Source organism: Callithrix jacchus, chromosome 18 (assembly GCF_049354715.1).
Source record: "Callithrix jacchus isolate 240 chromosome 18, calJac240_pri, whole genome shotgun sequence".
Taxonomy (NCBI): domain Eukaryota; kingdom Metazoa; phylum Chordata; class Mammalia; order Primates; family Cebidae; genus Callithrix; species Callithrix jacchus.
This window is the reverse complement of record NC_133519.1, coordinates 29,348,429-29,371,464: the sequence shown is the minus strand read 5'-3', so window position 1 is coordinate 29,371,464 and position 23,036 is coordinate 29,348,429. Positions and strand designations below refer to the sequence as shown.

The 23,036-nt window shown below is 39.5% G+C and overlaps 1 protein-coding gene and 1 long non-coding RNA gene across 6 annotated transcripts in view; one reads left to right on the top strand and one right to left on the bottom strand.

Moving 5' to 3' along the window:
* The first annotated feature begins 2,172 nt into the window (after nt 1-2,172).
* LOC118149198 (uncharacterized) lies at nt 2,173-5,716 on the top strand. The gene is made up of 3 exons (XR_004736508.3): nt 2,173-2,216; nt 2,717-2,806; nt 5,577-5,716. It is a non-coding gene; the product is annotated as an uncharacterized LOC118149198 (long non-coding RNA).
* ANKRD45 (ankyrin repeat domain 45) overlaps nt 5,521-23,036 on the bottom strand; it is a 56,482-nt gene continuing 38,966 nt past the window's right edge. For 2 of the 5 annotated variants that reach the window (XM_078356280.1, XM_078356281.1), the window contains 4 exons: nt 17,658-17,752; nt 15,335-15,473; nt 11,731-11,913; nt 11,141-11,156 (listed from right to left, as the gene is read on the bottom strand). In XM_078356280.1, the coding sequence (XP_078212406.1) occupies nt 11,762-11,913; nt 15,335-15,473; nt 17,658-17,752 (386 nt within the window). In that variant the 3' untranslated portion in view covers nt 11,141-11,156; nt 11,731-11,761. Of the gene's footprint in view, nt 9,223-11,140; nt 11,157-11,730; nt 11,914-15,334; nt 15,474-17,657; nt 17,753-23,036 lie in introns of those variants that run through there. The other 3 variants (XM_008985005.5, XM_078356282.1, XM_078356279.1) reach the window with 2 other exon arrangements.

The window sequence follows — 23,036 nt, the reverse complement described above, 5'->3', positions numbered from 1 at the left end:
GATCCGTATGAATATCATTCACTATACCTGCTGAATTCTTAATCATTGAGAGGTCCTTATTTGTGAAGCCTTTCCTAATTTTCTTATTGGGATTGGGATGGGTTATTTATATCCTCTGAAGAAAGATCACATCAAAAGCCATAATAAAATGGACAAAATTAATGACATCAATTAAGTAAATCATGAATTGTATGCCTGGGCTCTATTTGTGTGTTTGCTCCCATTGTCCTCCCCTCTCTCAGATATTTTGGTTAGGTTAGGTCTGGCCAGGCAGGCAGTGTACAGCTCTTCCTCCTTCTTGTGAGCAGAGAATCTTGGCCACACCTTTATAGTTATATTTAACACACTGCACAGTAATTATGTGTTTGCCAATCTCTCCCACAAGAGGACTCCTTGAAGTTAAGTTATTCTTCTTACATGTCTACCACACTACCATGCTTAGCAAATGTTACTGAATACAGGAATACAGAATAGACACTACTTATAATTAAATGAAGCAAGATTGACAGTATTCTCTCATGTCTTTATCTTTTCATTGGGCCCTTTCTTTTAACGTATGTAGTTGTGATGGCTTTCTGCATTGACAAAAGGTTCACAGAACAAAGATGAATTTCAAAAACAATCGCCTACCTCCCAAAGCAACAATGAAACATACAAGCATTATGAAATGTTTGTATTCAACAAGGTAGTCAGCTGGATGCCCGCAGAGTAAATCAGGTCTGGTACTTTTGTTTTGTGACCAGAAGTAATGACTCATTTTTGCTGCTGCTTTTCCCCAGACCTAACTTGATGGAGTCGTTTCAGTTATTATTGACACTTTCACTTCTACACACTAACCTGTACAGCATGCAAAAAGAACATGAGACCTACCAAAACCCAATTCATCCATGGTCTTTCTACCTAAGATTGTGCCACACTCAGATCTGAGCATGTCGCTTCTTGTCACAGAGCACACATTAATACCTCTTGTCCTATCTCTTGCTCCAAGAACATTTTATAGGAACACTAACAGCAGAATTAGTATTTACTCCTTGTACTGTTACATGCATATGGAAAAGGGGGTGCATTGATTGGCACACTTACCATTGTACCAATATGGTAATGTGCTTGCTTTACCCATTGGACAGGGAGTTTCTCAAAGGCCAGTGCCCAAACTTTCCTTAAGGCTGTGCACATGGTATGTGGCACAAGATAGGCTCTCCAAAAATATTTGATGGGCTGAACTCTCTGAGGGAGAAGATGCAAGGATAAATGTTATGCCCCTCCTCCTCTGTGGGTATAATCATTCTGGAATTCCATTTTACCACTCCAGCCCCAATATCTCTTTTTCTTCTCTCTGCACCCTTCAAATAAAAAAATGGTGAATGGGAAACAAAATCAAGTTGAGTGCACCAGTTAAGGTTTTGGAGTGAGGATAAGGGTAAATAACCTAAAAATAAAGGAAAAGACCAAGATTGAGCATTGATCATATGATGCCTTTGAGTGAATTAGAGAAAGGCCCCCTTCCGCAGTGCAATGAAGCCTGATAACAGGGCACACAGCTTGAGATGTGACTACCAGGCTGGATTTCAGCCTCAGTCCCCCACCTCAATTGGTGCTCTGTTAGGATGTACCCTGTGCAAATCTATGTAGTGGTCTTGAGAAAAATTTGTTCTGTTTTATTTTTTCTTGCAGCTAGCTTTAACCTAAAAATTCTAGAGTACCTCCAATAATATTTAAGGCTTATCTTTGGTCCCTTGTTTTACTCGTTTGGTCTACAGGTCACAATGATTCTGGTATGAAGCAGAGGATGGACCAGAAAGAGATTCAAAATGCTACATTTTCAAATGCCTTCACCAGTCCCTCCAGTAGCCCTTCAGGTCCTTAGCGTCTTCAACCCCTGCTATCCTCACGTGTTAATGACCCTCAAGTTAAGTTCTTCTCCAAATTACCCAGATCAGAGATATGTTCCTCCAAGATTAAGCTAGTTCAAAGTTGAAATTGAGATGAAGACTCTCAAAATCCCAAAGAACAATGCACAGCTCTGTGTCTGTTTGCCAGGGATAGTACTACCAACTGATATCACGCCAAAGTCTATTTCCATGCCTACTTCCCATTGGCTTCTTGCCAACCTGCTTTCATTCTGATTGGATGCCCACATTATCCCAACCCCCAATCCAGAACAAGCCAAGTGATCTGGTTCTGGGGATGCTTTCATATCTTAATGCTCAAGCTAGGTAGGCACCCACAACTGTCTTAACTGACTTTTTTTTTCTGACATAATAGCTGAAATGGTCAAAGATATTAATGTAGACAGAATCTTCTATATTTTTAATATACTCTATATTTGTTATGCCAACATTATCTGGCTCAACCCCCTCTTCAACACAGTCTTGTCTCCTCTCTAGTTATCTTTTAGTCCTCCTGTTTCATTTTCTTTTTCTACCTTTCCTTCCTTTTCAGTGTTGCTCACTCTCATTTTCCTAACTCCTATTTATCATTGGTTTCTGGTCCTTAATATGAAGAAAGAATATCACCCATTCTTCATGCAATGACAAATGCATCCCAAATTCCATGATGCTGAACTTACATACTTCTTGCCTCAAATCTAATCACTAAAAACAAATACATTACAAATATTAAACAAATGAATAATCATCATCAATTTGTGGGTTACTTACAAGGAAGGGTTGTTTGGTGACAAATTCTCTCTCATTCCTGTGCCACATTCATCAAGTTTGCTGCACATCATCTTCCAGAGGGCACCAAAGTGAACATCATAGCAGTAAGATTACTCCTTCACTATGTATCAAGAAACCTCTGACAAGTGAGTATCAATTCCTACTTGAGACTAAACAGAATTAAAGTTAACAGCTCTACGACTGTGACAAGCAACATTGGTGCCCACATACTAACTCCTAAAATATTCTTTATGAATTCCTTTTTTGTACAAACTGGTGTGGTTCTTTTAAGCCCCTGGGCCCATCCCTACTATAATGCCAAGTACCATGTTTAAAAAAATTGTCTCATTCACAGGCCCTCTCCTAAGAGATTCTTTTCTTTTTTTGACAGAGTTTTGCTCTTGTTACCCAGGCTGGAGTGCAATGGCACGATCTCGGTTCACCGCAACCTCCACCTCCTAGGTTCGGGCAATTCTCCTGCCTCAGCCTCCCGAGTAGCTGGGATTACAGGCACGTACCACCGTGCCCAGCTAATTTTTTGTATTTTTAGTAGAGACAGGGTTTCACCATGTTGACCAGGATGGTCTCGATCTCTTGACCTCGTGATCCACCCGCCTCGGCCTCCCAAAGTGCTGGGATTACAGGCTTGAGCCACTGCGCCCGGCGGGATCCATTTCTTACTTTTACCTCTTCTGCCTTTACTTAACTCACCTCATTACCAAGTTCACTACCCTCCCACTCTCATCTTCAATACTGGCTGTCACCTTGATTCCTCTCAGAATTAAGTTTGACTCTCTTTAGTCAAACTGATCTCAGCACTGCCTCAGATCAATTTCAGTAATGCCCTTCCAGGTACCATTTAGTTCCTATCCTAACTGCTGTCCCCTCAGGCTCATTTGGTTCACCTAACCCAAGCAGTTAAGACTCCTTGAAGTTCAGATTTCCCACGTCCTTTAGAAAAATCCTTATACTTCAGGAAAACTTGGAGGAAATCCATAAGAAGTCAGCTAGCTTACACATAGTTCTGAAAGCTAAAGAAAGCACATAACTAAAATATAGAGATGACCAAATTTCTCTACATTACAACCTTTCCCATAGAGCTTTAAAAAAAATTATGATAATAATAAAGTTATATTTCACCATTTTTTAAATAAATCCAACTAGAGGAGATGCTGGTAAATTTGTGAAGTTGAGTGCTGAGAGGCTGCCCAGTGTATTTTCTCCCACCTCCATCTTCTGATAAGAGATAATACTATTTAACTGAGATAGACACATAACATAGGAGGGTTAGTCAGTTTCCCATCCCCTAACATTATGATTGGTTCAGGAGGGGTCACGGACTCAGACAGCACCAATCAGATCGTTCCCTAGGTTGGTATATTCCATTATTGGGAGACAGCTGTTCTCTCACCACTTGGGTTTAGTTGTGATGCTGACTGCCCAGAGCAGCTAGAGGCCACCTTCCCAGCTGTATGGAGAAAGCCCACCTCAAGTCTGAAAGGTTCTATGAGGCACCACCTTAGACATTTCCGAGTTCTTAACAAATGACTTTATAATTCTACCATGGATTTCATCTTTTCCCAGAAACCATTTCTTAGGTGGAGAACTTTTTGCCCTCTAGAAAGGATAGGATTGAAAAGCAATTTTATTTTGAAAGCCAGTGAGCACTGGCTCTTTTATGTATCTTCTAAATTTTATTTGAAAGCTGAAATGTTCCTTCTCAGTTTCTTTCTTTTAGTAGAAGCCAGGTGGTATTTGAACACTCCGTCTGGAAATATCCTTAGCAGGGTCATTGAAGTTCATTAAATAGACAAAATGTGGCCAAACTTGCCCACCATCACCTAACAAGGGCCCCTTTTCTCCAGCTTCTGGTAACATTTTCTTCTCTTTACTATAAACTCACCAGTAGCCTCCTTAGAGGGTCCTAGGGCTTCTGCTAATACTATACTTTTGTAGCAGGAGCAGCCACGGGAAATCTCTAGAACACCGAATGGAGAAGGAAGGAGCCTGAGCGATAATTTGTCCAAAGCTCAGCTTATCTAACAAAGGAAGATTCCGCCTTTATATAGGCTTATACTTTAGATATTACATGTGGAAGAATCTTGGGTTTACAGTCTTAGAAATCACATATGAAAAGGGTTCCGGTTTACGGTTTCAGGAATCACATATGAAGGGGTTCCGGTTTACAGTTTCAGGAATCACATATGAAGGGGTTCCGGTTTACAGTTTCAGGAATCACATATGAAAGGGTTCCGGTTTACAGTTTCAGGAATCACATATGAAAGGGTTCCGGTTTACAGTTTCAGGAATCACATATGAAGGGGTTCCGGTTTACAGTTTCAGGAATCACATATGAAAGGGTTCCGGTTTACAGTTTCAGGAATCACATATGAAAGGGTTCCGGTTTACAGTTTCAGGAATCACATATGAAGGGGTTCCGGTTTACAGCTTCAGGAATCACATATGAAAGGGTTCCGGTTTACAGTTTTAGGATGCATTTGTGAAAAGGTTTCGGGTTTGATCTTGTTTTAAGTAAAAGCAGTGTCTTCCGGAGAGTTTCCCCAAGACCACGCCTGCCACCTACAGGAAGGTGAAACAGGCGGCACCAGTCGGTCAGCCTTTTCTTCTATTGAAATGCAGTGTGATAGTCAAAGGGGAAGTTGATCTCAGACGCCTGGGTCTCCTTCCTCACTTGAAGGGCGGTAGCTTTCACCCACACCTTCTTCCAGGCCTTTCTGGCCTCTGCCTATCCAGTCCCAAAGACAATGCCGTATATTTTAGGTTTTGTTATGTCAATTTCTCACTTCCAAGTTGTAAAATTTGTGAATATTGCCGAGTAACAAACAAACACAAAACTGAGTAGCTTAAAACAACAACAATCATTTATTTCATTCACAAATCTGCAATTTTTTGCAGGGCTCAGCACAGAAGGCTTGTCTCCACTCCATACAGCATCAGCTGGGCGGGCTTGACTGGAGGATCTGCTCTGAGATGGCTCACTCATATGGCTGGCAAGTTGGGGATGACTGCAGGCCAGAGCTCAGCCAAGGCTGTGGGCTGGAGTCTCAGTTCCTCCCCTTGGATCTCTCTACAGGCTGGTTTCCAAAAGTGAGCATCTCAAGAGAAAGCATTTCCTCTAGTTAGGCTAAGAACTCATCACCTTTTATGATCCAGCCTCAAATCACACAGAATCATTTCCACTGTAGCGACAAGCCTGCCCAGATTCAAGAGGAAAGAACAGAGACACACCTCTCTATGCGAGGAATGTCATGACCATATTGTAAGAAGAGCATATGAGAAGGGATACGTGGCCATTCCTTTTTTTCTGGTCAATTAAATACGAAAGTCTAAAGAACTACTGTCTGAAAGTTATCATAACATTGAATTTAGCCTTCAATTGACTACTTCCCAAATAATGTGGAGGCTTTATTGATTTATTAGTATGCACTTCGGATAGTAATTATTTTGTGGATGTTCAAAAAAAGCCATGCAGCTACCTATGTATGCAGCTACCTATGTATGCAGCTACCTATGCTCAAACTCAAAGCAAAAGGGCATTTAAACTCTCCTATGAATATAATTCATTGCAACAGTATGTAACAAGAGATACTATATCTCTCAAAATGGACTAAAATTGCAAATCTATAGATATAAGTAAATGTTCAGGTTCTCACATCAAAGGAATCTTTGACATGAGATTGAGGAATCTGTTGGTAATCACTGGGCTCACATGCTAAAAAGTAAAGTGACATTCAAGGTGAAGTCTTAGAAGATAGAAGGTCAGAGGAGAAATTAGGCATAGAATTACAATGTTGAATGTATATGTGGCTTATCTGCTAGAGGAGTAGGAATTAAAATGGGGCAAGATGTGGAGATAAGTGTGGGAAGTCATTTTTATAAAGGTGAACAAGCTCTATAAATTAATGAAGAGGCGATGAGTTCTATGTACAAGGTATCACTAAAAGATAATTCATTCAATGATTTACTAACTTACTATCTTACAAACTTTTTAGGTATAAGAAAGAACAAGACAAAGTCTCTACACTCAAAAAGCTTACAATTCACATGGAAAGATAAACTTGTGAACAATTAAGTAGGATATAGTGTGAGGCTATTAGGACTATGGGTGCTCTAAAGAGGGAAGGACTCATTCTTCATAATACTCGTGACAGGAAAGGTCATGGAATAGAGAATTACAGATTGCTTTGCTAAGGGTTAGGATTGAATTTTGAGAAATTCCCACAACTGAGGGCAAGATGAAGACGAGTAACTGATGAAGGAGTTAGAAAAGCAGTTTTAAGAGAGTAGAGGAATCATAACTGGTATAAAGGTGCCAACACAAGGAGTTTAAAAACAGCATCAGCGAATGTATCAAAAGCTATAAAACATTTAAGGATAAGGATTCAAAGATGAATAAAGAGGGAATAGATTTATTTTATCCAGAAATGCCTTGGTCTAATTTAGGAATCTCTGAAGTAAGATTCAGGAACTGCTCCCTAATCAGGAACATACACCTGGAAAGTAATGTCGTATTCAAAATCCAAGCTAGAAAATGTGGAGTTAGAGTAGAAATGACGGAAGTGGTACCTGGACTTTTCCTAAATTATCGCAGTGCTTAAGAACACTGGTCTTCTCATAATATACTGATTAAGAAAATGGGCAAGGCATATTGATTCACACTTGTAATCCCAGGACTTCAGGAGGCCAAGTCAAAATGAATGTTTCAGGCCAGGAGCTCAAAGACTAGCCTGGGAAATGTAGCAAGACTCTATTTCTGCAAAATGTTTATTTATTTATTTATATTTATTTTTGAGATGGAGTTTTGCTCTGTCACCCAGGCTGTAGTACAGTGATGTGATCTCAGCTCACTACAGCCTTTGCCTCCTGGGCTCAAGTGATTCTCCTGCCTTAGCCTCACAAATCACTGGGATTACAGGTACATGCCACCACATACAGCTAATTTTTGTATTTTTAGTAGAGATAGGGTTTCACCATGTTGGCCAAGCTGGTCTCGAACCCCTGACCTCAGGTAGATCCACCTGCTTCAGCCTCCCAAAGTGCTAGGATTACAGGTGTGAGCTAGCACCCAGCTTTCAAATGTTTATTATTTAATTAGCCAGTCATGGTGGGAAGATCACTTGAGTGCAGGAGTTAGAGATTACAGTGAGCTATGATCACAACAGCTCCTGGGCAACAAAGGAAGACCCAGTCAAGAAAGGGGGTAGGTGGGAGAGAGACAGAAAGAGGAAGAAAGGGGAGGAGGAGGAGAGGGAAGGAAAGGGAGGGGAGGGGGAGGGGAAGGGGAAGGGGAGGGAGAAGGGGAAGGGGAGGGAGAAGGGGAAGGGAGAAGGGAGAAGGGAGAAGGAAGGAAAAAAGAAAAAAGAGCAAACACAGACCTTCTTTGTACTGCTCCATAAACACCCACTGGGTCGGCCAAAAACGTGTGTGAGAGTTATTACAGTGTTCTTTTGCTTTAAAAAATTAAAACTGAATTGTTCATACATTAAAAAGATTAAAAACTTTAAAATTTGGGAGACATTTAAAACAGGGTTATCTTAAAAATTAAGTAAATGTCAACTGATAAAATATTACTGAATTACTCATTTCTTTTCCTTCTCCCCATAAAAGAAAACTAGCTTTCAGGACAAGACAAAGAGGAGAAAGTCGTAAGAACAAAGAATAAGTGCTTTTTAAAAACCATTTTCTTTTCTATAAAAATTTTCCATAAAGTTACATGTAAGAGAAGGTTGAGATGCTTGATTAAATAAACTAGATAAAAGGCTTTCCAAACGACCAATATGAAACCGACTATAGTATTTAAAACCTAGGAAATATGAAACAGAATGGGAGCGGAAATGGCCTTCAGTTCAGTTACAATATCTGTATTGTCAGCCTTATAGAATAGGAGAACTCTTCTAAATATAAAACTATACAGATTTGTGTTTATTAATTTATAGATGGAGGTCAAAGATAAAGAGGGGGTTTACTCAGAGGTAAAGTCCCACCTCATAGGTAAATTTTATTTTGGTCATAAAAAGTGATGGTTGTACCCAGAGGCTTCTAATCCAAGTCTTAATATTTCCTTGCTCCAAGTGTCATTCCCTAAGATTTCCTTTTTAGAGAGGGAGAACATTTTTTTTCCTCTGGAAACAGCCAAGTATGTCCTTTTATATGGAATGCCTCCGTTACACAGAAAATTATTAGATTCTCTGAGTAGTTATTAAAGCCTCCACGTGGTCTTTGCAGGTAATTTATGCCCAAGTGCTTTCCTGAAGGAGCACGTGAAACTCACATGGGGCTGTGCTTGGAGGAGCAGAGGCAAGGCCAGAGAGTCTGGACGTAAGCATGCTGAATAGGTCAAACAAAACGAGGGTGATGTAATGTTGTACTTAAATACTTAAACCCACGTATATTATCTCAATCTGAAATGGCATGAATAGGTTTGTCTTTCAGATACTAGAAGAAAATGTGGCCTTTTACAAAGCATATGTTCAGTGGAAGGTATCATCTTGACTTCTCTTCTGATCATTGCTTGTTATAGATTTGGCACTTTTCACTTGACCTAAAAGGAAACAGATTCAAAAGAATTAAATTGGAACCCTATCTCATACTCTATATATACTATACATATATATGTGAGATATATATATGTGTGTGTGTCTGTATAGATATATATATACATACTATATATATGTATAGTATATATATACAGACACACACACATATATATATGTATCAAAAAAGATCACAGAACTAAATATTAGTGCTAACACTACAAAATCTTCGAAGAAAACATAGAATTAAATCTTGGTGACCTTAGACTGGCAATGGTTTTCTTAGATATGACACAGAAAGCAGAAGCAACAAAGGAAAAACAGATAAATTGAACTCAATCCAAATAAAGCTTTTTCTGTTTCAAAACATAATTAAGAAAATAAAAAGGCAATCCATAGAATGGAAGAAAACAGAATCATATTTCTAATGGGAGACTTGTATTCAGAATATATAAAGAACTCATACAACTAAAAAATAAAAAGACAACCCAATTTAAAGATGGCAAGCCCAGGTATAGTGGCTCACACCTGTAATCCCAGCACTTTGGGAGGCTGAGGAAAACAGATCACTTGAGCCCAAGAATTTGAGATCAGCCTGGGCAATATGACAAAACCCTGTCTCTAGAAAATATAGAAAAATTAGCCAGGTGTGGTGGCATACCTCTGTGCTCCCAGCTCCTTGGGAGGCTGAGGTGGGAGGGTTGCTTGGGCCCCATGAGGGTGAGGCTGCAGTGAGCCATAACTGTGCCACTGCACTGCAGCCTGGGCAACAAAGTGAGAACATGTCTCAAAATGAAAGAAAGAAAAGAGAGAGAGAGAGGAAGTAAAAAAGGAAGGAAGGAAGGAAGGAACAAGGAAAGACTGCTAATAGCTATAGGGTTTCTTTTCAGAGAGGTAAAATTCTAAAGATAGATAATGATGATAATTACACAACTTTGTGAATATACCGGAAACCACTGAATTGTACTCTTTAAAATGTTTAATTTTATGGTGTGAGAATTAGATCTTAATTTTATTTAAAAAAAAATGTTAGGGGTGGCTGGGCGCGGTGGCTCAAGCCTGTAATCCCAGCACTTTGGGAGGCCAAGGCGGGTGGATCATGAGGTCAAGAGATCGAGACCATCCTGGTTAACATGGTGAAACCCCGTCTCTATTAAAAATACAAAAAATTAGCTGGGCATGGTGGCACGTGCCTGTAATCCCAGTTACTTAGGAGGCTGAGGCAGGAGAATTGCCTGGACCCAGGAGGCTGAGGTTAAATTGAGCCGAGATCATACCATTGCACTCCAGCCTGGGTAACAAGAGCAAAACTCTGTCACAAAAAAAAAAAAAAAAATTTTAGGGGTGTGCCTGCCACCAAGATTCTAATATGTTCACCTTTTGATTCTTAGGATAGTATTCCCACAGTAGGTTTTCCCCCAAATATAGAATGATAATACTTAAACTGCTTTTTAAAATGCTGCCAGGAGTAACTAAGATGGCCAGTTAAAGTAGCCACAGTCCACAGCTCTCACGGAAAAGAAAAAAAACAGTGAGTGAATTCAGCACCTTCAAATGAAATATCCACGTTATTGCATTGGCACTGACTAGGCAAATGGCACGACCCACAAAGAATGAAGAAAAGCAGAGTGGGGCATCAGCCCACCCCCAGAGTGGCACAAAGCCAAAGGAACCCCCACCCCCAGCCAAGGGAAGCAGTGAGTGATTGTGTGACCACGCCTAAGAAATCATACTTCTCCCACTGATCTTTGTAACCCACCAGTCAGGAGATCTCCTCATGAGCCCATGCCACCAGAGCCCTGGGGCCGATACACAGACCTGTGTGGAATCTTGGCAAAGCAGACACTCAGGCTCACACAGAGATCCAGGAGTTTTACATACTCTGGCCCCAGGAATCCCAGCAAGGCAGGAGATCCATTCATATACTCCCCTAGGAACAGGGCTAAACACAGAGAGTCATTCTGTGGGCCCCACTTCCACAGCACTTCACAAGTTAAGACCCACCACCTTGGAATTCCTGCCAGACAGTGCAACAGGCTGGAGACTGTCTGAGATGGATGAGTCCCCAGGGATAGAAGCAGCCGCCATCCATTTCTAGCCTCCCAGCTCCGGGGAGTTGAAGAAATCCTGATGAGGAGCGTCCCGCACAATAAAGCACAGTTACTATGCCAGGTCTTGGCCAAATTGCGTCTTTAGATGGGACCCCCCCCCCCCAATCCATGCCACCTCCCTGGGTGGGGCCTCTCTGTGGGAATTACAGCAACTCCAGCCTGGGTTATACAGCCATAACTCTGATCTCTTTTAAGATGGAGCCCCTGGGGGGGAGGGATGACCTATGTCTCTGCAGTTCAGTTAACAGCCTTTCCAGCCTGCTGGCTCTGGAGAGTCTGGATAAGGAAGTGTTATCCCTAATGCAGCACACCTGCTCTACCAGAAAGCAGCCAGACTGCTTCTTTAAGCAGGTGTGTTACCGCATCCCTCCTGACTGAGACCTCCCAACACAGGTCTTCAGATACCTGCTATAGGAGTGTCCAGGCTGGCAACAGGTCAATACCCCACTGGGACGAAGCTCCCAAAGAAAGGATCAGGCTGCCATCTTGGCTGTTTCAAAGTCTTCACTTGCTGATATCTCCAGGTAGAGGAAACACTGAGGCGACTCCCAGTTTGCTGAAGCCATCCCCCAGCAAACTGTAGCAGCCCTGCAGAAAAATGCTCTGACTCTTAAAAGAAAAACAAACAAAAAGCAAGGACAGCAGCAGCATCAACAAAAAAGACCCCACAAAACTGCACTCAAAGGTCAGAATCTCAAAAATCAGAGCTAGATAAGCCCACAAAGATGAGAAAGAATCAATGCAAAAATGCCGAAAATTCAAAAAGCCAGAGTACCTCTTCTTCTACAAGTGACTGCAACACCTCTCCAGCAAGGGCACAGAACTGGGCTGAGGCTGAGATGGATGAAATGACGGAAGTAGGCTTTAGAAGGTGGGTAATAATGAACTTCACTGAGCTAAAGGAACACATTGTAACACAATGCAAAGAAGCTAAGAATCATGATAAAACAATACAGGAGCTGATAACCAGAGTAGCCAGTTTAGAGAAGAGCATAACTGACCTGACAGAGCTGAAAACCACAATACAAGAAATTCACAATGCAATCACGAATATCAGTAGAAGAACAGATGAAGAAGAGGAAAAAATGTCAGAGCTTGAAGGGTATCTTTTGAAATAAGACAGGCAGAGAAGAATAGAGAAAAAAAAAAGAATGAAAAGGAATGAGCAAAACCTCTGAGAAATATGGGACCATGTAAAAAGATCAAACCTATGACTGATTGGGGTACCTGAAAGAGATGGGGAGAACAAAACCAAGTTGGAAAACATACTTCAGGATATTATCCAGGAGAACTTCCCCAACCTAGCAAGACAGGCCAACATTCAACTTCAGGAAATCCAGGGAACCTCAGTAAGATACTCTATGACAAGATCAACCCCAAGACACAAAATCATCAGATTCTCCAAGGTCATTTAAATGAAAGAAAAACTGTTAAGGGCAGCCAGAGAGAAAGGCCAGGTCCTAGTTTCTGTCAAAACAGACTTTAAACCAACAAAGATTTAAAAAGACAAAGAAGGGGCCAGGTGCAGTGGCTAATGCCTGTAATCTCAATATTTTGAGAGGCTAAGGTGGGTGGATCACCTGAGGTCAGGAGTTCAAGACAGGCCTGGCCAACATGGTGAAATCCAGTCTCTACTAAAAGTACAAAAATTAGCCAGGTGTGGAAGTGGGCACCTGTAATCTCAGCTACTCCAGGCTGAGGCAGGAGAATCACCTGAACCCAGGAGGTGAAGTTTGAAGTAAGCCGAGATCGTGCCATTGCCCTCCAGCCTGGATGATAGAGCGAGACTCCATCTCAAAAAACAAACAAAGGCAAAGAAGCAAAGAAGGGCATTACATAACAGTAAAGGGATCAATGAAACAAGAAGAGTTAACTGTCCTAAATATATATTCACACAATACAGGAGCACCCAGATTCATAAAGCAAGTTCTTAGAGACCTAGAAAGAGACTTAGATTCATACACAGTAATAGTGGAAGACTTTAGCACCCCATTACAATATTAGAAAGACAATCCATACAGAAAATTAACAAAAATATTCAGGACCTGAACTCAACTCTGGCTCAAGCACACCTGCTAGATATCTACAGAACTCTTCACCGCAAAACAACAGAATATAGATTCTTCTCATCACCACATGGCACTTACTCTAAAGTTGATCACGTATGCAGAATAACTGAAATCATAACAAACTGTCTCTTAGACCACAGTGGAATCAAATTAGAACTCAATGCTAAGAAAATCACTCAAAACCACACAACTACATGGAAATTGAACAAACTGCTCCTGAATGACTCCTGGATAAATGATGAAATTAAGGCAGAAATCAAGAAGTTCTTTGAGACTAATGAAAACAAAGAGACAATGTACCAGAATATCTGGGATGCAGCTAAAGCAGAGTTAAGAGGGAGATTTACAGCACTAAATTCCACATCAAAAAGCTAGAAAGATCTCAAATTGACATAATACCACAACTAAAAGAACTAGAGAACCAAGTGAGCGCTGCACTCCATCTGGAGGCAGAGGTTACAGTGACCATTGCACTCCAGCCTGGGCAACGAGAGTGAGACTCCATTTCAAAAAAAAAAGAAAAAAAATGTGACCAGTAAACAAACATGAAAAAAAGCTCAACACACTGATCATTTGAGAAATCAAAAACACAATGACATATCATCTCATGCCAGTCAGAATGGCAATTATTAAAAAGTCCAGCAACAACTGATGCTGGCAAGGTTGTAGATAGAAAGTAATGCTTATACATTGTTGGTGGGAATGTAAATTAATTTAACCATTGTGAAAGACAGTATGGCAACTCCTCAAAAATCTAGAGGTGGAGGTACCATTTGACCCAGCAATCCCATTACTGGGTATATACCCAAAGGAATATAAATCATTCTATTATAAAGATACACGTATGGATATGTTCATTATAGCACAATTCACAATAGCAAAAACATGGAATCAACTCAAGCGCCTATCAATGATAGACTGGATAGAGAAAATGTGGAACATATATACCATGGAATACTATGCGGCTGTAAAAAGGAATGAGACTATATCTTTTTAAGACACATGGATGGAGCTGGAAGCCATTATCCTTAGCAAACTAATGCAGAAACAGAAAACCAAACACTGAATGTTCTCACAAGTGGGACCTGAGCAGTGAGAACACATAAACACATGGAGGGGAACAACAGGGGAAGGAGAGCATCAGGAAGAATAGCTAATGGATGCTGAACTTAATACCAAAGTGGTGGGTTACCAAAGCAGCAAACCACCATGGCACACGTTTACCTATGCAACAAACCTGTACATCTTGCACATGTACCCTGGAACTTAAAATAAATATTGAAGGGAAGAAAAATAAAAATAAATAAAATAAAATGCTGGCACCCTATCTCCCAGGAAGAGATACCTTCCTAGATGAGAATCAAAATCAAAGACAGGCCTGGTGTGGTGGCTCACATCTGTAATCCCAATACTTCAGGAGGATTACATGAAGCCAGTAGTTCAGGACCAGCCTGAGCAACATAGCAAGACCCTATCTCCATAAAAAATTTTAAAACTGGCCAGGCATGGTGATGCCCGCCTGTGGTCCCAGCTACTCAGGGCACAGGAGGATCACTTGAGCCCAAGAGTTGGAGGCTGCAGTAAGCTACGATCACACCACTGCACTCCAGCCTGGGTGACAGAGCAAGACTCTACCTAAAAAAAACAAAAACAAAAAACAAAAAAAACAACAAAGTGAAAGCATAGTAATCACATAAAATTTAATGACTAATGATGGTAATATTAAAATTAGTATTAGACATTTCCTATAGGAAGAATTCAGTTATTAGTTGTTGCTAATATTGAAAATAAATAATAAAACTAGGGAACTATATCATGGATTAGTGCTTTTAACAATAACTACTTAATGAAGACTGTTAAAATTAGAATATCTCAGAAATAACGTTGAATTTAATTTTCATCCCTTCTAACATTTAAACCACCTTTTATCCAAAACTTACGTGGTGTAGACATTTTTGCGAGGATAGGAGTCACAATTTCTTCCAGTTGTTGTCTCTGCTCGCAAAGCTCATTAATGGAAGCTTCTGCATGGGTTTCCAACCACTCATTTTTTGCACGGCATGCACTGAGGATGGTATTCTAGGGACAGAAATCCAGGGTTTACTCTCCACTTATTTATTGAAAAATAAAACTCAACAGTATCTCTAAACCAGCACTGTCCAACAGAACTTTCTGTGATGATAGAAATATTCTATACCTGCATTGTCCAATACAGTAGCCATTAGATACAAATAGCTATTTGGGCACTAGAAATGTGGCTAGGGTGACTAAGGAACTACATTTTCAATTTCATTTAATTTTAAATAATTCAAATTTGAATAGTCACATGTTGCTAGTATCTATTATATCGGACAGCGCAGCTCTAACATTAGTGGAATATGAGCACAATAAAACTCATCATCAGGAGTAATGAAGCCTGGCACCAGTCTATACTTCCTCCCTAATTCTTTATTTTCATTAAGCCCTGTGACTAAAAGTACTTGCAAAGGCTAGAAAAGAATGGGTGAATGGTATGAGTTGCATGCAACTCAAAAGACAATGCTGATATTTTATTCCCCCTCAAATGATTCACAAAAGTTCAAGAAATACAAGAAAAGCTCCACCTTACTGAAAACCTCTCAGTTTGCATTGTAAAATCATCTCATTGTACATACGCAGCAAATTTCTCATGTCTGATTTAAGATGTTTATTGTACTATGGTTTGTAACAATAAAGCTAAATAAATACATTTGTGGTATGCCCTGTCCACATTGTTAAATAATAAGCAGTAGTATATGCAGAAGTATGTAGAAGGAAGTGGACTTAGAGGGGTGTCCATAATATCTTATTAAGAAGAAAAAAATAAAATTATAGAATAATATATATAAGTGTGATCCCACTTTTATAAAAACAAAATCTTTCATAAAATTCCTATTATGTGTATAGATACATATGATTATATAAGTGAAAGAGAAAACATGGTACAATTAACACAAAATCGTTATCAGAACCACAGAGTAGGTAATAAGCTTAGAAATAGAAAAGGAAAAACTATTATGTTTGCTTTAGATATTTCAATTTTTCTAATTATTACTATGTATACATAATTTCTAGTTCAAATAATCAAACTTTTAAAAATTAAAATAAAAAATTTTTAGTAACTAGTTTGACAAAGCACTATTTCTTTGTGCCAGAAAAATTTTGTTTTGCAGCTCTGATAGCTTCAAAGGCTATTCTAATAGAATTTTGCCTGCATTTTGTTTGTTTCACAAGAGATTTTGTAGAGTTCTCTACAAGACATAAGTGCAATGTGTAACTTCTCAAGTGCTCAGATTTGGTGATATCTTACACTTTTAGCAATACCTATTCTTTTTCATCTTAATAACAAGTCACAGGAAATTCAGAGCATCCTGCCTGAGAATATAGGAAATAATTTAAAATCAAAACACATTTCTGTTACCTTGAGTGTATTTGTTAAATGTATATTCAGAGCAATAAAACTATTCCACAGGGAATGCTTAGATCTAATACTTAGATATGTGGCAAGTAGGCTTTAAAATTACTATGTTTATAGCTGTGTATCTTTTTTTCTCATTCTGGAAAATTTGATACATTAAAGAACATGCAATGTGTGTGTGTGTGTGTGTGTGTGTGTGTGTGTGTGTGTGTATATATATATATATATATATACTAAAATATATAATGTATATCTCAGCTTTGAAGCAAAATAATAAAATGAATATTTCCATTTTATTATTTTGGACCCTACTACTCAACAAAAGAACCAGAACACTACCAGTAATATTTATGCAGCTTCTGTCCCTCCCCATCCCACCTTCTTGCCTGCCTTCAAGAAATAACTATGATCTGTGCTTACCCCTTTGCTCGGCTTCTTAAATAGTTTTACTCCTAAATGTAGGTATCCCTAAATTATATAGTTTGATATTGCTTGTTTTTGAGCTTGATAAAAATCTATGTAGTCTTTGATTCGTTTTTTTTTTCACTCAATATTACATTTCTAAGATTCAGACATGTTGCTCGGTATGATACTACATCTCTATGTCACTCTTTAATACTATTTCTTTTCATTTTGATCAGACTATTCTCTATCAGTAGTTTATAAAGAAAAGAAGGGAAGGTAGGAGGGCAGAAGAAAAGAAAGAGGGAGGAGGGAGGAAGTAAGGCCCACGATCTGCCTTTTAAACAAAACATCAGTGTAGAAATTAAACTGTAAGACAAAAGTCTCAAAACACGTCAGAACAAGCAATAATCACAGTACAGTACCTTGTCTTCCTTAAGGAGCTTCCCTGATCCCTTTTCAGTGTCAGTGATGGCTAAAGAGACTTTTGCAATATATTTTTTCAGAGTCAGCCTTGCATCTGAAAGAACGGACGGAAACACACACGATGACAAGACAAAGGCAAGAAGCAGAGCAAGACAGTCAAATGGAAGCCTCCAGTGTCCACCCCACCCAACAGAAACACCAAATTGAACAACTGCCCATACAAAAAAGCACCATCACGAGAACCGAAAATCAGATAAGCAATCACAGGACCTCATTTTAATATCATACTAAGGAAAGAGGCACTGAAGAAGGTAGGAAAGACAGTCTCAAACTGCCTTTACCACACTTTCTCCATACCCTTGGCAATAGTCACATGGTGCAGACAGAGAATCTGTACGCTTCAGGGAGGCAGAGCACAGTGATTGTGGGACTTGGCACTATAGTTCAATGCTTCCCTGTCATATTGAGAAGCAACATGGGGCAGAATTCAGCTAGCACCCATGCAGGAAACATTTAGTCCAGCCCTGGCCGGGGGAAGCACACATCCCAGCAGTTGGAACCTGAGTTCCAGCAGACCCCACCACTACAGGCTAAAGTGCTATGGGGTTCTAAATAAACTTGAAAAGTCATCTAGGTCATGAGGGCTACAATTCCTGGGCAAGTCCTAGTGCTGTACTGAGATCAGAGCCAGTAGACTTGGGATGCACAGGACCTAGTGAGACACCAGCCTGAGTGGCCATGAGAGTGCTTGCCACCACCCCCTGCCCAACCTACAAAGCACAGTTTACAGCTCTGGGAGAGACTCCTTCCTTCTGCTTGAGGAGAAGAGAAGGAAAAGAGAATAAGACTTTGTCTTGCAACTTGGATACCAGCTCAGCCACAGTAGAACAGGACACAAGGCAGAGTCCCAAGGTCCCCTTTCCAGGTCCTAACGCCAAGGTGACATTTCTAGACATACCCTGGGCCAGAAGAAAACCAGCTGCCTTGAAGGGAAGGACCCAGTCCTGGCAGGATTCATCATCTGCTGACTGAAGAGCACTTGGGTCCTGAATAAGCAGCAGTGATACCCAGACAGTACTCACCATGGACCTTGGGTGAGACTCAGAGCCATGCTGGCTTCAGGGGTGACCCAGAACATTCCCCAGCTGTAGTAACTATGGGGAGAGATACCTTCTGCTTGACAAAAGGAGAGGGAAGAGTAAATGGGACTTTGCCTTGCAACTTGGGTACCAGCTCAGCCACAATGGGGAAGGACACCAAGCAGGATCCTGGGGTCCCTGATTCCAAGCCTTGGCTCCTGGAGGGCATTTCTGGGCTGGGCCTGGACCAGAAGCGAGCCTACTGACCTGAAGGGAGGGCCCATGCTTGACAGAATTCACCACAGGCTGACTGTAGAGCCCTTGGGCCTTGAGTATCAGCAGTATCCAGGTGGTACTTGCTGTGGGCCTGGGCAGTGGTGGCCACAGGGAGAGACTACTCTGCTGGAAGAAAAGGGAGGGGAAGAGTAGGAAGGACTTTGTCTTATGTCTCAGGTGCCAGCTCAGCTGCAGTAGAATAGAGCACCAGGTAGATTCCTAAGGTTCTTGACTCCAGGACTTGACTTCCAGATGGCATCTTCAGACCCACCCAGAGCCTAGGAGACCTTGCTGCCATGAAGGGAAGGACACAAGCCTGGTTGTATTTGCCAACTGTTTATTGTAGACCATTAAGCCTTGAGTGAATATAAGCAATAACCAGGCACTGGTCACCACAGGTCTTGGGTAAGACCCAGTGCTATGCTGGCTTCAGATCTGACCCAGGGCAGTCCCAGTGGTGGTAGCTACATGGGTGCTTGTGTCACCTTTCCCCCAGCTCTAAGCAGCTCAGTGCAGAGAAAGAGAGACTCCATTTGTTTAGGGGAAAGTAAGAAAAGAAGAGTTGCTGCCTGATAATCCAGGGCATTTTTCCCTGGTCTTACCCAAGACCACCAAGACAGTAGCTCTACAAGTCTGCAAGAGCCACACATTACTGAGCCTCAGGTGCCTCCTAATGCAGATATGGCTAAAGTAACCAAAAACTTAGATCATAATAAATCCCTTCAAATACGTAAGAAAGCCTTCCCCAGAAGGACAGGTACAAACAAACCCAGACTGCGATAACTATAATAAATACCTAACTCTTGAATGCTCAGATGGTGATGAACATCCACAAGCAAGAAGATCAGTCAGAAAAACAGGACCTCATCAAACAAACTAAATAATGCCCCAGTGACCAATCCCAGTGTGAAAGAGATATGTGATCTTTCAGACAGAGAATTCAAAATAACTATTTTGAGGTAACTCAAAGAAATGCAAGGTAACACAGAGAAAGAAATCAGAATCCTATCAGATAAAATTAGCAAAGAGTTTGGAACAACTTAAAAGAATTAAGCAGTAATTCTGGAGCTGAAAAAATGCAATTGACATACCAAACAATGCATGACAGTCTCTTAACAGTAGAATTGAACAAGCAGAAGAAAGAACTAGTAAGCCTGAAGACAGGTTATTTTAAAATGTAGTCAGAGAAAAAAAAAAAAGAAAAAGAAAAAGAAAATGCAGTCAGAGGAGACAAAAGAAAAAAATATATAAAACAATGAAGCACTCCTATAAGATCTAGAAAATAGCCTCAAAAGGGCAAATCTAAAAGTAACTGGCCTTAAAGAGGAGGTAGAGAGATCAGGGTAGAAAATTTATTCAAAGGAATCATATTAATAAAAAAAGAACTTCCCAAACCTAGAGAAATATATCAATATTTAAGTACTAGAAGATTATAGAATACCAAGCAGTTTTAGTCCAAAGAGACTACCTCAAGGCATTTAATAATCAAACTCCCAAAAATAAGGATAAAGATCCTAAAAGTAGCAAGAGAAAAGAAACAAATAACATGTAATGGAGCTCCAATACATCCGGCAACAGCCTTTCTGTGGAAACCATACAGGCCAGGAGAGAGTAGCATAACATATTTAACGTGCTGAAGGAAAATAACTTTTACCCTAGAACAGTATATCCATGAAAATATCTTTCAAACATATCAGAGGAATAAAGGCTTTCCCAGGCAAATGAAAGCTAAGGAATCTCATCAACATTACACCTGTGCTAGAGGAAATGCTAAAGGGAGTTTTTCAATCTGAAAGAAAAGGACGTTAATGAGCAATAAGAAATCATCAGAAGATATAAAACTCACTGGTAATAGAAGGTACACAGAAAACCACAACATACTATAACACTGTAATTCTGGTGGGTAAACTACTTATATTTTGAATAGAAAGACTAAAAGATGAACATATCAAACATAATAATTTTCAAGACATAGATAGTACAATAGGATATAAATAAAAATGACAAAAAAGTTAAAAGTTGGGGGGAAATTAAGTGTAGTTTTTATTTCTTTTATCTTCGCTTGTTTGTTTATACAATCTATGTTAAGTTGTCATCAGCCTGAAATAATGAACTCTAAGATACTATTTGAAAGTCTTATGGTAATCTCAAATCAAAAAACATACAACAAAGCTGGGCGTGGTGGCTAACATCTATAATCCCAGCACTCTGAGAGATCAAGACAGGCAGATCACTTGAAGTCAGGAGTTTGAGACCAGCCACTAACAATACAAAAATTAGCCAGGAGTGATGGCGCATGCCTGTAATCCCAACTCTAGGGAGGCTGAGGCAGGAGAATCACTTGAAGCCAGGAGGCAGAGGTCGCAGTAGGCCAAGATTGCACCACTGCACTCCAACCTGGGCAAGAGAGAGACTCTATCTCAATTTAAAAAAAAACAGAGACACATAAAATAAAAAGCAAGAAATTAAAACATACTACCAGAGAAAATCACCTTCACTAAAAGGAAGACAGGAAGGAAGGAAAGAAGAAAGAGAAGACCACAACAACCAGAAAACAAACAACAAAATGGCAGGAGTAAATCCTTATTTGTCAATAATAACACTTACTGTAAATGGACTAAATTCTCCAACCAAAAGACATAGAGTTGTTGAAGAGATAAAAGTCAAAGATCCAATTATCTGTTATGTATAAGAAACACACTTCACCTATAAAGACACAAATAGATGGAAAATAAAAGGATAACAAAAGATAGTCCATGCCAATAGAAATCTAAAAAGTACAGGAGTAGTACACTTACATCAGACAAAATCGATTTCAAGAAAAAAACCATGAAAGAGACAAAGAAGGTCATATATAACAATAGAGGGGTCACTTCAGAAAGAGGATATAACAGCTGGGAATATACATGTACCCAACACTGAAGCACTCAGATATGTAAAGCAAGTATTATTAGAGCTAAAGAGATGGACTCCAATACAATAATAGGTGGAGACTTCAACACCCCTCTTTCAGCATTGGACAGATCATCCAGACAGAACATCAAAAAAGAAACATTGGACTTAATCTGCACTATAGACCAAATGGATCTACCAGATATTTACAGATCATTTCATTCAATGACTGCACAATGCACATTTTTTTTCTCCTCAGCACATGGATAATTCTCAAAGACAGACCATATGTTAGGCCACAAAACAAGTTTCAAAAAAATAAATTAATTTATTAATTGATATAATTATAATTAAAATTATATGAAGCATTTTCTCTGACCACAGTGGAATAAAGCTAGAAATCAATAACAAGAGGAATTTTAGAAACTATACAGCACATAGAAATTAAACAATATGCTTCTGAATGAACAGTATGTCAATGAAGACATTACTCATAAGGAGGAAATTTTTTAAATTCTTGAAACAAATAAAAATAAAAACAGTATACAAAAACTATGGGCACAGTGAAAGCAGTACAAAGAGGAAAGTTTATAGCAATAAGTGCCTTTATTAAAAAAATACGAAACCTTCAAATAAACACTTTAACAATATATCTTAAAGAATTAGAAAAGCAAGAGCAAAGCAAATCCAAAATTAGTAGAAAAAAATAAAAAGATCAGAGCAAAAAGTAATTTAATTGAAATAAAAAATAATTCAAAAGATCATTGAAGTGAAAAGTTGGTTTTTTGGAAAGATAAACAAAATTGGCAAATCATTAGCCAGACTAAGAGAAAAAGAAAGGCCCAAATTTTAAAAATCAGAAGTGAAAAAGAAGACATTACAACCAATTCCACAGAAATTCAAAAGATCATTAGAAGCTGCTATAAGTAAATATATGCCAATAAATTGGAAAACTTAAGATAAATGGATAAAGTTCTAGACACATACAACCTACAAGATTAAACCACAAAGAAATCCAAAACCTGAACAAACCAAATATAAACCAAGAATAAACAAATAATGAGATCAAAGCTGTAACTAAGTCTCCAAGCAAAGAAAAGCCCAAGACCTAATAGCTTCATGCCAAATTTT